Source organism: Anolis carolinensis, chromosome 4 (genome assembly GCF_035594765.1).
Source record: "Anolis carolinensis isolate JA03-04 chromosome 4, rAnoCar3.1.pri, whole genome shotgun sequence".
In the NCBI taxonomy this organism is placed as follows: domain Eukaryota; kingdom Metazoa; phylum Chordata; class Lepidosauria; order Squamata; family Dactyloidae; genus Anolis; species Anolis carolinensis.
Genome location: NC_085844.1, coordinates 56492274 through 56505886, shown reverse-complemented (window position 1 = coordinate 56505886; position 13613 = coordinate 56492274). Strand labels below are relative to the sequence as shown.

The window sequence follows — 13613 nt, the reverse complement described above, 5'->3', positions numbered from 1 at the left end:
CCGGTCCCTTTGGGGTGATGGGGCAGGATATAATAATAATAATAATAATAATAATAATAATAATAATAATAATAATAAAACTTTATTTATACCCCGCCACCATCTCCCCAACGGAGATAAATTATTATTATTATTATTATTATTATTATTATTATTATTATTATTATTATTTTGAGTGGTGGTGGGCAAGTAATAGGTTTGCTGTTGGCTGGTAGTCTGTTTGGGAGAAGGGAGAGTTTCATAGCAAGTTTTCCAAACTGAGGAAAAGATACTTCTGATGTTATTCTTGTTTGAAGCCATGAGGAAATTCACAGCATAAAAATGTATTTTAAAAACATACTGAAATAATTTTAATAAGTTTATTAAATGCAATTAAAATTCTGTTTTTAGGCTTCAAAAGCCAAACAAAACACTTTAGTCTTGACTTCTTACTGGAAGAGACAGGCTAACTTCCCTTGGGAGTGGGTTCCACTTTTGCAGTGAGACTATTGAGGAAGCCCTGTTTAGTAAGCCAAGGTTGGCATTTTTTCTACTTACTTCCCAGGAAAGCAACACTGAGTTTTTCTGAGTTGTATTATGAAATGATTTCTGCTTACCTTCTCTAACCCCCAGTCCTGGTGCACAGCACAGCTTGAAAAAGTTACATTTTTAGATTTCAGTTTCTGGAACCCATTCTTCAGCCTGCTATAGTCCAAAAACACAATATTTCTGTGTTCTGATACATAGCTGAATGGGTGCCATGGACCCAATGCTTTGTGCACAGTGAACATTAGATGTACTATGATTACTAAATTAGCTTTGTGAGATAATTTACAGTACAGTAAGTGAAATGCTTTTTTTTTTCAAAAGCGTCAGATAATTTTTTGAGAATAAAACTATTCTATTGTTGTTTTTAACAACCAAAAGGAACAAACCATGAATGTGACCCAGCTGGAGCCGTCGATTCATATTCTGTAAGTATTACACCTTATAGAATTCTCATATGATGACTATGCTTACAAAGCTGATTGACTAAATTCACTAAGCACCGAGGGATTTGTCCGAACATTGTGGGCTTCATATCCAAGGATATCGAAGTCTGAAACAAATATCAGGGAGCATAACAAAACAAAAGCCACAAAAGGGTGACACCATTATTGGCCAACTGAAATGCAAACAAACAAACAAAACAAAGTCAAGATACAAGCTTCTGAAGCCCTACTGCAGTGGTTCTCATCCTGCGGGTCCCCAGATGATTTGGCCTTCAACTCCCAGAAGTCCTAACACCTGGTAAACTGGCTAGGATTTCTGAGAGTCGTAGGCCAAAACATGTATGGAAGCCTGTGACTGCAACAATGCCAGTTTTCTTATTTTTAAAATCCCTTTTACCTAATGACAAAGAAGTAGAGCTTCAAAAGCTTGCATTGTGTTTTTTGTCTCTCAGCTTTTGTTTTTCTTTGGTATTGAACTACATTGCTAGTTTGCAAAGCCCCTTTGTTTCTTTTAATATGAACCACACCATTCCTTTTGTCTGTTAGGACTATTGTCAGTGTCTGCAGAATGTGGAAGGCCCCACATGTAGCATCTGCAAACCAATCTACTGGAACCTGGCCAGAGAAAACCCTGAGGGATGTGTAGGTAAGACTGCTATGATATATTTCATGCACCCAAAATTAAGGCCATCTTTCTACTTTAGCTATTTTAAGGTTCAGGTCAGGAGAATATTCCTAATAAGTTAGAATATCTTTCCTTATAATTTTCAGTTCATATTCTAGTCACTGGCTCAGCAGAAAACAAGTGTCCCTCATATAGGACGCCTCTCAAACATTTAAAAATAGCTGTCATACTACCTTTTAAATGTCTTTTGTCTTAAACTAAACATACCAATCTCCTTAAGCCATGTCTCACAGGGTTTGCTCTCCAGATCTTTGTTTATCTTGGTTGCCCGTCTCTGGTCATTTTTCAGCTTAATATCCTTCCTGAACTGCAATATCCAGAACCAGACATAGTATTACCAGTGAAGTCTGATCAAACCCAAACAGAGTAATTTCATTATTCCCATTGAGCTAGACTTTACTTTTGTTGATGCAGGCTAGAATTGCATTGGCTTTCTTTGGCTATACTATTGTCTCATGTCTATCTTGTGGTCTGCTAAGCTTCCTAGATCTTTTCCTCATGTACTTTCCCAAAACCTTGAAACGTTATCTAGAATTCATCTGGCTTGTATATTGCAATGCTATTTCAACTGAATTTTGGCAGGATTTCATAGAGAGTAGCTAACAATTCATTATTGTTTTATTTCTTTTTAAGACACTTGTTTCCATTAATAACACAGCTGTTTAATGTTCCTTAGATAAATACTGTCATATAGGGTCTATAATTATACAAAAATAGTGTAGTAATGCAATATTCATATACACTTGAAACTCAATTAGCAGCTTTGCTTTCCAGGCTAAATAACAACTTTGTGAAAGATATATTAACTGGAAAATTATGCAGAGGGCTAGGCATCCTGCATCTGCACTCACGGTTCTTGAAGTAGATCAGGATAGATCAGGATATTAGCTTTTTTTAAAAGTATTGATACACAAGTGCATTCAGTCTAGCATCTGGTCTGATTCAAAGGACAGCGTTGTACCTGGAGAGCTTTTTGCTTGATGAAGTAATGTGGCCATGAAACTTTTTCTTATAAGTTTTCTAAACCACTTAGAATCATAGAATCATAAACTCATAGAGTTGGAAGAGACATCAAGGGCCATCCAGTACACCCTCTGCAAAGAAGCAGGAAATCGCATTCAAAGCAACCCCGACAGATGGCCATCCAGACTCTGCTTAAAAGCTTCCAAAGAAGCAGCCTCCACCACACTCCAGGGCAGAGAATTCCACTGCTGAACAGCTTTCACAGTGACGAAGTTCTTTCTAATATATTTATACTCCATTCCTGTAGTATAAAGCCATTGTTCCATATCCAGGGCAGCAGAAAACAAGCTTGCTCCCTCCTTCCTATGACTTCCCCTCACATATTTACACATGGCCATCATGTCTCCTTTTAGTCTTCTCTTCTGCAGGCTAAACATGCCCATTGGCTTTTTTAAACTGCCGCATCACATTGTTGGCTCACAAACTTGACCTGTTTTTAAATATTCGGTTTCTGTTGTGTTTCTATATTGTCTTATTATCATTCATCACTTTGGGGTCCCATTCATAAGATAAAATCATGCAAGCAGTTTGATACTTTAGGATCCTGACAGTGAGAGATGTTCAACATTGGGATATGCTGCCTCGAAGGGTGGTGGAGTCTCCTTCTCTGAAAGCTTTTAAGAAGAGGCTGGATGGCCATCTGTTGGGAGTGCTTTGATTGTATTTTCCTGCTTGGCAAGAGGTTGGATTAGATGACCCTTGTAGTCTCTTCCGACTCTATGATTCTTTGATGAAGTACAGGTATTCTAAGACAGAATGTTTTGTGAACAGGTCTCAGGGTTTGTTTGTTGGTTTTCCCTGTTGTAAGATAGAACCCAGAAGATTACTTTAGGGACATCCAGAGTTTAGTTCTCAACTAGCAGTAAATGTAGGATAAACGGCTTCTCAGAAGATGGCTTTTGGATGGATTTGCTTGTTTTTTCAGAATGTCAGTGCAATGCATCTGGAACACTGAGCGGAGTCAGAGAGTGTCAGCAGGTAAAATATTCCATTATAAATACTTTGCTTATATAATGGGTTAATTTCTGATTGGATATAACTGTCAGTTGGCTAATTCTCTTTAAGATGAAAAATATCTAATATTCAGGAAGCTCTTTCACATTACAAAATTATAAATTTAACAGCCAGTTTAACAGCCTTGATTTTTTTCATATGGAATCCTGGGATTTACAGTTTAGAGAAAGTATTTAGAATTTTCAGCCAGGGAACTCTAGTGCCTCATCAAACTAGAAATCATAGGAAGCCATAGGATGTTACTGTGGTGGCTAAAGTGTTATCATAGTGCTATAATTGAGTAGTGTGAAAGAACGGATAGGATTTCCCAATGTAACCTTACTCTTATTGGGTTGAATTTGACTTTCTTTTACTTTTGACTTTGTGTAGCTTCATGCCTGAGTTCCCACTCTGGTTTGTTGCCTGGAAACTTCTCTCTTTCAGCTACTGAGAGATTACTTCAAACTTCATTATAGAATGGGAATACAATTGATGCAATCATTATTTCTCTCCAACTACAAACTAGAGGCTAGTTAAAGTCAAGATACTCTTTTTGGTCCTGTTTAAAAACACGTTGTTTAAGTTTAGGGTTTTAAGATAAGAATTATTAAATGAAAAGGTTAAAAGCCACCTTAATTCTGATCCGGTGCTTTCCTTTACAGGTTGATGGCGAATGTTATTGTAAACCTAACGTTTGTGGAGATTCTTGTGATATGTGTGAAGATGGTTATTATGGGTTAGAGGCCAAGAACTACTTTGGATGTCAAGGTACATTATGGTTTATTTATAACAGCACTTGCATATATAAAAAGATAAAAAGATATAAAAAGTTTTAGATCACGTTGTGCACAAGCATTTGAGAGTATTTGTTTGAAACATGCACATGTGAGTTTTCTATTGAAAACCTATTAGGTTAGCTTGGCTGCCTCATTTAAGATTAAAATATCTGCTTTTCTCTCTAAAAGCATTAAAAGGAGAGAACTGTACAGAACAGTCTGGCAGATTTGCGCTTCTTACCCTCCAGCTTCAATATTAAACTCAGTTAAACATGCTTAGTTTCCAACAGACTCTGAGGATGCTTGCCATAGATGTGGGCAAAACATCAGGAGAGAGTGCTTCTGTAACATGGCCATACAGCCCGGAAAACTCACAACAATCCAGTGATTCTGGCCATGAAAGCCTTCTTCAACACATGCTTAAGAGTAGTAGTATTATGTTTATTTATACCCTGCTTTTTCTCAGCATAAGAGAACTTTTATAAACACTTCCCTTAGATAAGTCTATACGAGAAAACATCTATGCCCTAAAAGTTTAGTGTTTAGGGAAATACTCAAAATGTTATGTTTACTTGTCTCACATATGTTAAATCCAGATTAACAATGCAGTCCTCCAGAATGTCTCACTTCTATTTATTTGTTTTGATGACTTACAGAAGTGGAGATGGGAGGCAGGACAATTCATTGTCCTTTTTGGAATCTAAAGCAAATACTTTATGAGATGCAGCCTTACAAGGCAGTTTCAAAAGGGGATGAGCGGGCAAGGATTTAATAAAAGACATTGCTAGAGCGAATCTCTGCTTGCCTCATTCTATTTATACTGCTGTTTGAAGAGAAATTGCCAGAGGCCCTGGTGCAATGCCAGTTCTCCCTCCTTTGCCCTTTCCTGTCTCTTAAACATGTGTTCGATCTGTGCACACTAATATGAGGTTTCTGGAGCTGTGCTAACATCCAGAGAAGCTGTGTGCAAAAACCTCTGAGAATTAGAAGAAATCTTAATGCCTATGATGTGAATCTGAAAACACTGCTAGAAAAATGGTTTCAGAATTTGCAGCAGTGATTTTTCAACTTTATTGAGCACTTATTAGATCTCAACATAAACTACTGTCTCTATTTATTTGTGCTGAACTTTGAAAACAAGTGTGTGCAGAATATGACAGTAAAGACAGTCAAGGATATGGACAAAGAGTAGCATGCAGAAATGTTAAGCAGCTGGAGAAGATGAAAAGAATGACAAAACAGTCATTTCATATGGACGATATTGCATGGAAGAGGAAAATATCTCATGTCCAAAGTTAAAGAAGACAGAATAAGATTTAAAAAATTAAAGCTCTAAAAGGGTACCTTCTGACTTAACATTAAGAGAAAGTCTTGATAGTGAGAGAAAACTTGCTTAGAATGCAGTAGTAGCCTAAATAAAATATATCCACAGATATATGAACCCAACCTGCCTAGTTTCCAACAGACCTCACAACCTCTGAGGATGCCTGCTATAGATGTGGGTAAAACGTCAGGAGAGAATGCTTCTGGAACATGGCCATACACCTCAGAAAACTCACAGCAACCCAGTGATTCCAGCCTAAATAATTATAGTGTGACCCTCATATCTATGGGGGATAAGTTACTGGAGTTTTCATGGTAATATGAAACTACAGATAATAGCAAAGCCTATTGAAATTAATGACTTCTGGTGAAAGTGTACTGTGGAATTGTGCTGTATGGTCTAGAAGGATGCTTACACATCCTTCTAGCATGTCTAAGTTGCTCAGGGCAGCTCTATGATCAGCATTCAGTGGAAGCATAAGATAAAACCTGGATGAAGGTAAGTAAAATTGCAAGTACCCACAGATATTAGAAAGCAGTTTTGGTACCAGCACCAAAACCCTTCTCAGTGTTTAAGGTAGTTTTAGGCCCCTTCCACATAGTTGTATGAACTCCACATTGAACTGAATTATATGGCAGCGTGGACTCAGATATACAACAATCTGCACTGCTTCCAGAGGCAAACAGGCACAGCTTCTGGCCTCTGTGGAACAGTTTTGCAGATCATGGTTGGTTCTTTGGGAAATCAAGGCAGTTTCCAAATGCCATTTTCCCAAGGCACTCTTTTCTGGGTTTCCTGAACAAGAAAAAAAGGGTTGGGCTAAGTGACCTTTAGTGCCTCCTCTAGACTCAATATGTGGGGATTTGCTTATATTATTTTCTTCTGGGTATTTTCATGTCTAGCTTTTCCTGTCAATAACATTTAGTTTACATAGTCTGATTAAAAACTTTGTTTTTTTCTCTTGCAGGATGTGAATGTGATGTGGGAGGGTCTGTAAGCCAGGTGTGTGATGATCTGTCTGGTGACTGTCAGTGCAGAAACCACATGGTTGGGAAAAACTGCAATGAGTAAGTGAGTTGGAAAGGTTTTTTGTGTTTAGGTATTGCACCCTATTTGTATTTTGTCTTTTGGAAAAATCCCTAAATGGGCACAAGTATTGAAGATCAACATACAGATTGAGTATCCCTTATCAGAAGTTCCAAAGTCTGAAATAATACAAAATTGGCCACATGGATGGATTAGAATTACTGTAATAATAACAATAATAACAATAACAATAATAATAATAATAATGATTCATTGGAATTTATGCCTTAAGTACCACCTCCCTGCAGTAAAGAACTGGTGGGATCACAAACCTGCAAAGGTCGTGGAAAATGAACCCGCAAAGATACTGTGGGACTTCCGAATCCAGACTGACAAAGTTCTGGAACACAACACACCAGATCTCATAGTTATGGAAAAGAAAAAGGTTTGGATCATTGATGTCGCCATCCCAGGTAACAGTCGCATTGACGAAAAACAACAGGAAAAACTCAGCCGCTATCAGGACCTCAAGATTGAACTTCAAAGACTCTGGCAGAAACCAGTGCAGGTGGTCCCGGTGGTGATGGGCACACTGGGTGCCGTGCCAAAAGATCTCAGCCGGCATTTGGAACCAATAGACATTGACAAAATTACGATCTGTCAACTGCAAAAGGCCACCGTACTGGGATCTGTGCGCATCATCCAAAAATACATCACACAGTCCTAGACACTTGGGAAGTGTTCGACTTGTGATTTTGTGATATGAAATCCAGCATATCTATCTTGTTTGCTGTGTAATAATAATAATAATAATAATAATAATAATAATAATAATAATAACTTTATTCTTATACCCCGCCACCATCTCCCAAAAGGAACTCAGGGTGGCTTACATGTGGAACAAAATGCCCATACACACAAATACAAACAATCCATCAAAGCAAAAAGAAATAAATTAGAACAATACGTTTAAAAGCACAAATTCAATAAAACATAAGAATGTTATACAGCTGCGTAATCAATATTCAACAAAACCAATTGCTGTAGTACAATGGGTGTGATCAGGTTATAAAAGGGCTGGGCAAAGCATATGATAGGGCTGAGTAGTGAATAAAGTGAAGAGAGCAGCATATTATTGTGGAACCTAGGTACTGAGTATTTGTGACTAGGGACTAGGCGTTGTCAAATGCAAGCTGAAACATCCAAGTTTTCAGGTCCCTATGAAAGGAGATAGATAGTGACACCTTTGCTTTCTGATGTATCTTGAGCACTGTTAGATTACAGAAAAACAAGGTTTATGCTACTGTAAACGCCAATAAAAGGCTTTGGGCCATTATAAGAAATGGAATGCTGGACTAGGTAGCTTTTTGACATTGCCCAACAACTTTCATAACAGTTTTCCTGTGTTTTTTTAAAAAAATGTAACAAAGTGACCTTTTAAAAAAGAAAGTCGAATATTGCATTTTCATTCCATTTTGTATTTATGAAAGGCCAAAAAAGAACTACTATTTGCCTGATTTACATCACATGAAATATGAAATTGAAGATGGAACATCTCCTAATGGAAGAGGGATCCGGTTTGGTTATGACCCTCAAGAATTTCCCGGCTTTAGTTGGAGAGGTTATGCACAGATGTCCTCAATACAAGTATGTATTTTATGTCTGCTCTGATGTTATTTTTGTGCAATAGCCCCAGGATGAAGGAGTGAGTTCATCTCCTTAGTCCTACTGAATTTACATCCATATATACTGTTTCTTTAGACACTGTAGGACAAAGTAGAGATGTTGAACAAGACAAGGGATTTAATGGAATCAATACAACATGTTAAAATTGACTCCAAACTCTGTTAGTATTCCATAGGAATACTAAAATGCCTTGGGGGGGGGGGGGATCTCCAATTTATTTTGTCTTAAGATACCTTAGAGAACATCCACAATACTGGCTACACCATTCATGTTTTAATACCGGTATTCAATTCGGTTTGTCAGTTGGGCTTTCCTTATCTAAAATGCTTCAGGTGAGTTTTTTATTTTGGGAATTTTTTAAGGTTTTGGAACACATATGTTTGCATATATATAGCGAATGAGGGATGTGGGGGAATAACTCAGTGGGCACTGGATGTGTAGCTAGCCCACTTTCCCCAAGGGCAGAAATCGTGGCAGCAGCAAAAAGGTTCGAATTTTGGAGTCCTTTGGATGTTGGATTTCTGGAAAAGGGAGAGTCAACCTGTACAAAAGTTTACATCAAACCTAGCTTTGAACGGCAGTGACACAATGGGTTAAATCCTTGTGCCAGCTGAACTGCTGACCTGAAGGTTGGGTTGCTGACCTGAAGGTTGCTGGTTCGAATCCACGAGAAGGGTGAGCTCCTATCTATCATATTTGGAAGAGACCTCGCGGGCCATCCAGTCCAACCTACCAAGAAGCAGGAAAATCGCATTCAAAGCACCCCCGATAGATGCCCATCCAGCCTCTGTTTAAAAGCCTCCAAAGTAGGAACCTCAACCACACTTTGGGGCAAAGAGTTTCACTGCTGAACAGCTCTCACAGTTCTGAAGTTCTTCTTAATGCTCAGGTGGAATCTCCTGAAGTTTAAAGCCATTGTTCCACATCCTAGTCTCTAGGGCAGCAGAAAACAAGCTTGCTCCCTCCTCCCATTGACTTCCCCTCACATATTTATACATGGCCATCATGTCTCTCTAGCTTGCGGGAACATGAGAGAAACATCCCAGCAGGATAGTAACACATCCGGGCATCTCCTGGGCAATATCTCTGTAGACGGCCAGTACTCTCGCACCAGAAATGACTTGCAGTTTGTTCTCAAGTCACTTTTGACACAAAAAAAGCTGTGTAATACCAAACCTGGAGCAGTCTTGCAAGTATCTATTCAGGAGACCTAATTTTCAGTGTGGCTTACTCCAAGGTAAGCACATTTAGGACTACAGGTAGAGAAATAAACAATTTTCTGCTTAATCTACCGAAGGCTGAACATCATTTAAAATGAGAATCTGTGCTGATTGCTTTGGAATGTGTTATTGTCATAGCGCTCCACATTTTGTTTTCTTTTTTTATTAGACATTTACATTTGCTAAATGTACCTAGACGTTTTCTGCCTGTGGGTCTTAGTATTAAATAATATGCTTTCCTGTCCTCTTCTTTGCTTCTTTTTTCCCAGCCAGAGGTGGTAGTGCCTGTCACTGTGGCTTCTCCTAAGCTCTTCCACCTAGTACTGCACTATGTCAGCTTGGTTTCAAAAAGCTCTAATGGGAAGATCTCATTTGCTGAGGGAAAGCACTTTGACCCTAATAACACTTGTAAGTGAATTACATTTCTTGCTAGCTTTGCCTATCTTCCTCTTCCTAGTGAAAATGCTTTCTCCTCTGCATAAATGCTTTCTTCTCTGCATAAATGTCTTGCAGTTGTATGTGTTTTATGTTTTTTATTTTCTATAGGAATTGAGTATTTTGCTTTCATGCTTTCTGATGGTTTACCCTTTTGGCACTTTATGGCTTCTGTTTTCTTGTTTATTAACCTCCATTTTACAGAATGAAGTGAGGATAACTCTGAATGTGAACAAACAAAATCTCTCTTTATTTCGTGTTATCTTGAGATATATTAATCCCGGAACATCTGTAATATCTGGCCATATAACTGCGCATCAAACTCGTCCTCGGAATGGTAGGTCGAAACCCCATGGCTGCAGAACTATCCTAATCTTCATAAAATGAATTCAATCCATTATAAAGTTTGCATAAATGATTGGAGTTGGGCTACAACTTCTGAAGATCTAGCCAGCATCACATTTTGGGAGAAAGGCAGGATATCAATCCAATATAGGAGCCTCCGGTGGCCTAGGGGATAAAAGCCTCGTGACCTGAAGGTTGGGTTGCTGACCTGAAAGCTGCCAGGTTCGAATCCCACCCGGGGAGAGTGTGGATGAGCTCCCTCTATCAGCTCCAGCTCCATGCGGGGACATGAGAGAAGCCTCCCACAAAGATGGTAAAACATCAAAAACATCCGGACGTCCCATGGGCAACGTCCTTGCAGATGGCCAATTCTCTCACTACAGAAGCAACTCCGGTTGCTCCTGACATGAAAAAAAAAATCCAATATACAATAGAGTCTCACTTATCCAACATAAACGGGCCGGCAGAACATTGGATAAGCAAATATGTTAGATAATAAGGAGGAATTAAAGAAAAGCCTATTACACATGAAATTAGGTTATGATTTTACAAATTAAGCACCAAAACATCATGTTATACAACAAATTTGTCAGAAAAGGTAGTTCAATATGCAGTAATGCTACGTAGTAATTACTGTATTTACGAGTTTAGCACCAAAATATCATGATGTATTGAAAACATTGACTACAAAAATGTGTTGGATAATCCAGAATGTTGGTTAAGTGAGACTCTACTGTATAAGTAAAATAATAAAATAAATAGCCAAAGGTGAGTATACTGACAGTGTTCAGCAACAAATGGAAACTGAGCTGCTGTGAGTTTTCCGGGCTGTATGGCTATGTTCCAGAAACATTATCTCCTGATGTTTCACCCACATCTGTGGCAGGCATCATTAGAGGTTGTGAGGCCTGTTGGAAATGAGGCAAGTGACGTTTACATATCTGTGGAAAGTCCAGGGTGGGAGAAAGAACTTTTGTCTGCTTGAGGCAAGTGTGAATGTTGCAATTGGCCACCTTGCTTAGCATTGAATGGTCTTGTTGGGAGGTTTTAGCTGGCCCTGATTGATTCATGTCTGGAATTCCTCTGTTTTCTGAGTGTTGTTCTTTATTTACTGTCCTGATATTAGAGGGTTTTTTTTAATAATGGTATCCAGATTTTGTTCATTTTCATGGTTTCCTCCTTTCTGTTAAAATTGTCCACATTCTTGTAGATTTCAATGACTTCTCTATGTAGTCTGACATAGTGGTTGTTAGAATGCTCCAGCATTTCTGTGTTCTCAAATAATATGCTGTGTCCAGGCTTTGTTCATTATCATGGAAAAAACCATGAAAATGAACAAAATCTGCCTACCACTATTAATTTTTTTTAAATCAGGACAGTAAAGAAAGAACAAACTTGTCTTGCCTCAAGCAGACAAGAGTCCTTTCTCCCAGCCTGGACATTCCATATATATATATATATATATATATATATATATATATATATATATATAAACCCCACTTGCCTAGTTTCCAACAGACCTCACAACCTCTGAGGGTGCCTGCCATAGATGTTGGCGAAACATCAGGAGAGAATGCTTCTGGAACATGGTCATACAGCCCAGAAAACGCATAGCACTCAGTGATTCCGGCCATGAAAGCATTTGACAACAAAATATGGAGAGCCATATTTTATCCATCTAAACTTCATCATTATTTTGGTGACATGTGGCTAAATGATAAAAGAAAAATCAATCTAGGACCTGAGACTAAATAGGCTACTTGCCTGGAAAAGTGTTTGACTGAAGGAGAGCACAAAGCTCCTAATAACTCAGTTAGTCACATGCACACCGCCTTTATTGGCATACAACAACAAAATTTGCATACAAAAGTGGTATATACAAGAGGAAATCACAGATAAAAAGAAAATATACTTAAAATTTGCAACCGTCTCACCAAAAATGCACCAGAATTCAGAAGAGATCGAATTTTGTAACACTCTTGCCATTGAGAATACTGTGAAAATATGGAATTCCTGATAACTCAGTTATATTTGGGATGTTTTTTTTTCTTTTTTAAAGAAAAGGGTCTGTTAATTTTTTTTTACAAACTCTGGGTGTAAGTAAGATATAAAAATGGGATCTGATCTATAAACAGAGATTAAACAGCACTGTGCTGGTTCAGCAATAACAAAATATTACGGTTTAAGTCATCCATGCTGTTAAGTGCTGAAGATGATGGTACAAAAAGAGCAGATCATGTATGGACAAATGATTTGTTCTTGGAATGATAAAAACAAGGTTATTATTTCTTAATAAAGCCATTGTTCAGTGCACTGCTCCAAGGAATAGTACTCATTCTGACAGATTATTTCAGGACTTTGAAAAGTTTCCCTTTGAACAGTTAAAAATATTTCCAAATAGTATGACTGTGTAATCAGATTCATTTGATGTACTCCCCTTAACAATGTGATATTGCTGTTTGTTTTATTTTAATGACTAAAATATTATTGTTGGAACATATTAAGGTGTGCATCTTTGAATGCACTTGTTTTTCTGCCAGGAACTCATCAGAGGAAAGACATTGTGTTCCCACCAAGTCGTGAGCCCTCTTTTGTCACTGTCCCAGGGAGGAACCCCGCAGACCCATTTTTGCTGGGTCCTGGAACATGGATTCTTAAAATCATGGCTGAGGGAGTCCTTCTGGTAAGAAATTCACCTAGAATTATAATGCACATTTATCTATGTATTTAAATTGTATTCTTGCAAAAAAAAGATATAAGAAGTTAATACTGCAGTGAAAAAATAATTAGGCAATATGACGTTCTTGTACTCCAAGGGCCAGTACAGGTTGAGTGTCCTTTATCTGAAATGCTTGGCAACAGGAGTGTTTTGGATTTTGAATTTTCAAATACCTGTATTTCCATATACATACATAATGAGATATCTTGCAAATGTGACCCAAGTCTAAACATGACATTCATTCCTGTTGCATATGCATCTTATTCATGTAGTTTAAAGGTAATATTAATGCATTATTTTGTAATAATTGTGTGGATGAAACAAAGGTGTCACTATCTCAACCACTCAATGGACACTTTGGAGTATTTCTGATTTTGGAAATCTGGATAAAGGATGCTCAACCTGTATTG

General features: G+C 38.0%; 1 protein-coding gene across 1 annotated transcript in view; it reads left to right on the top strand.

Moving 5' to 3' along the window:
- Positions 1-13613, top strand: part of lama3 (laminin subunit alpha 3) — a 163549-nt gene that overhangs the window by 56729 nt on the left and 93207 nt on the right. The window contains exons 16-23 of the mRNA XM_016992892.2: positions 907-953; positions 1518-1617; positions 3605-3657; positions 4335-4440; positions 6740-6839; positions 8289-8445; positions 10344-10476; positions 13025-13167. Of these exons, the coding sequence (XP_016848381.2) occupies positions 907-953; positions 1518-1617; positions 3605-3657; positions 4335-4440; positions 6740-6839; positions 8289-8445; positions 10344-10476; positions 13025-13167 (839 nt within the window). The remainder of the gene's footprint in view (positions 1-906; positions 954-1517; positions 1618-3604; positions 3658-4334; positions 4441-6739; positions 6840-8288; positions 8446-10343; positions 10477-13024; positions 13168-13613) is intronic.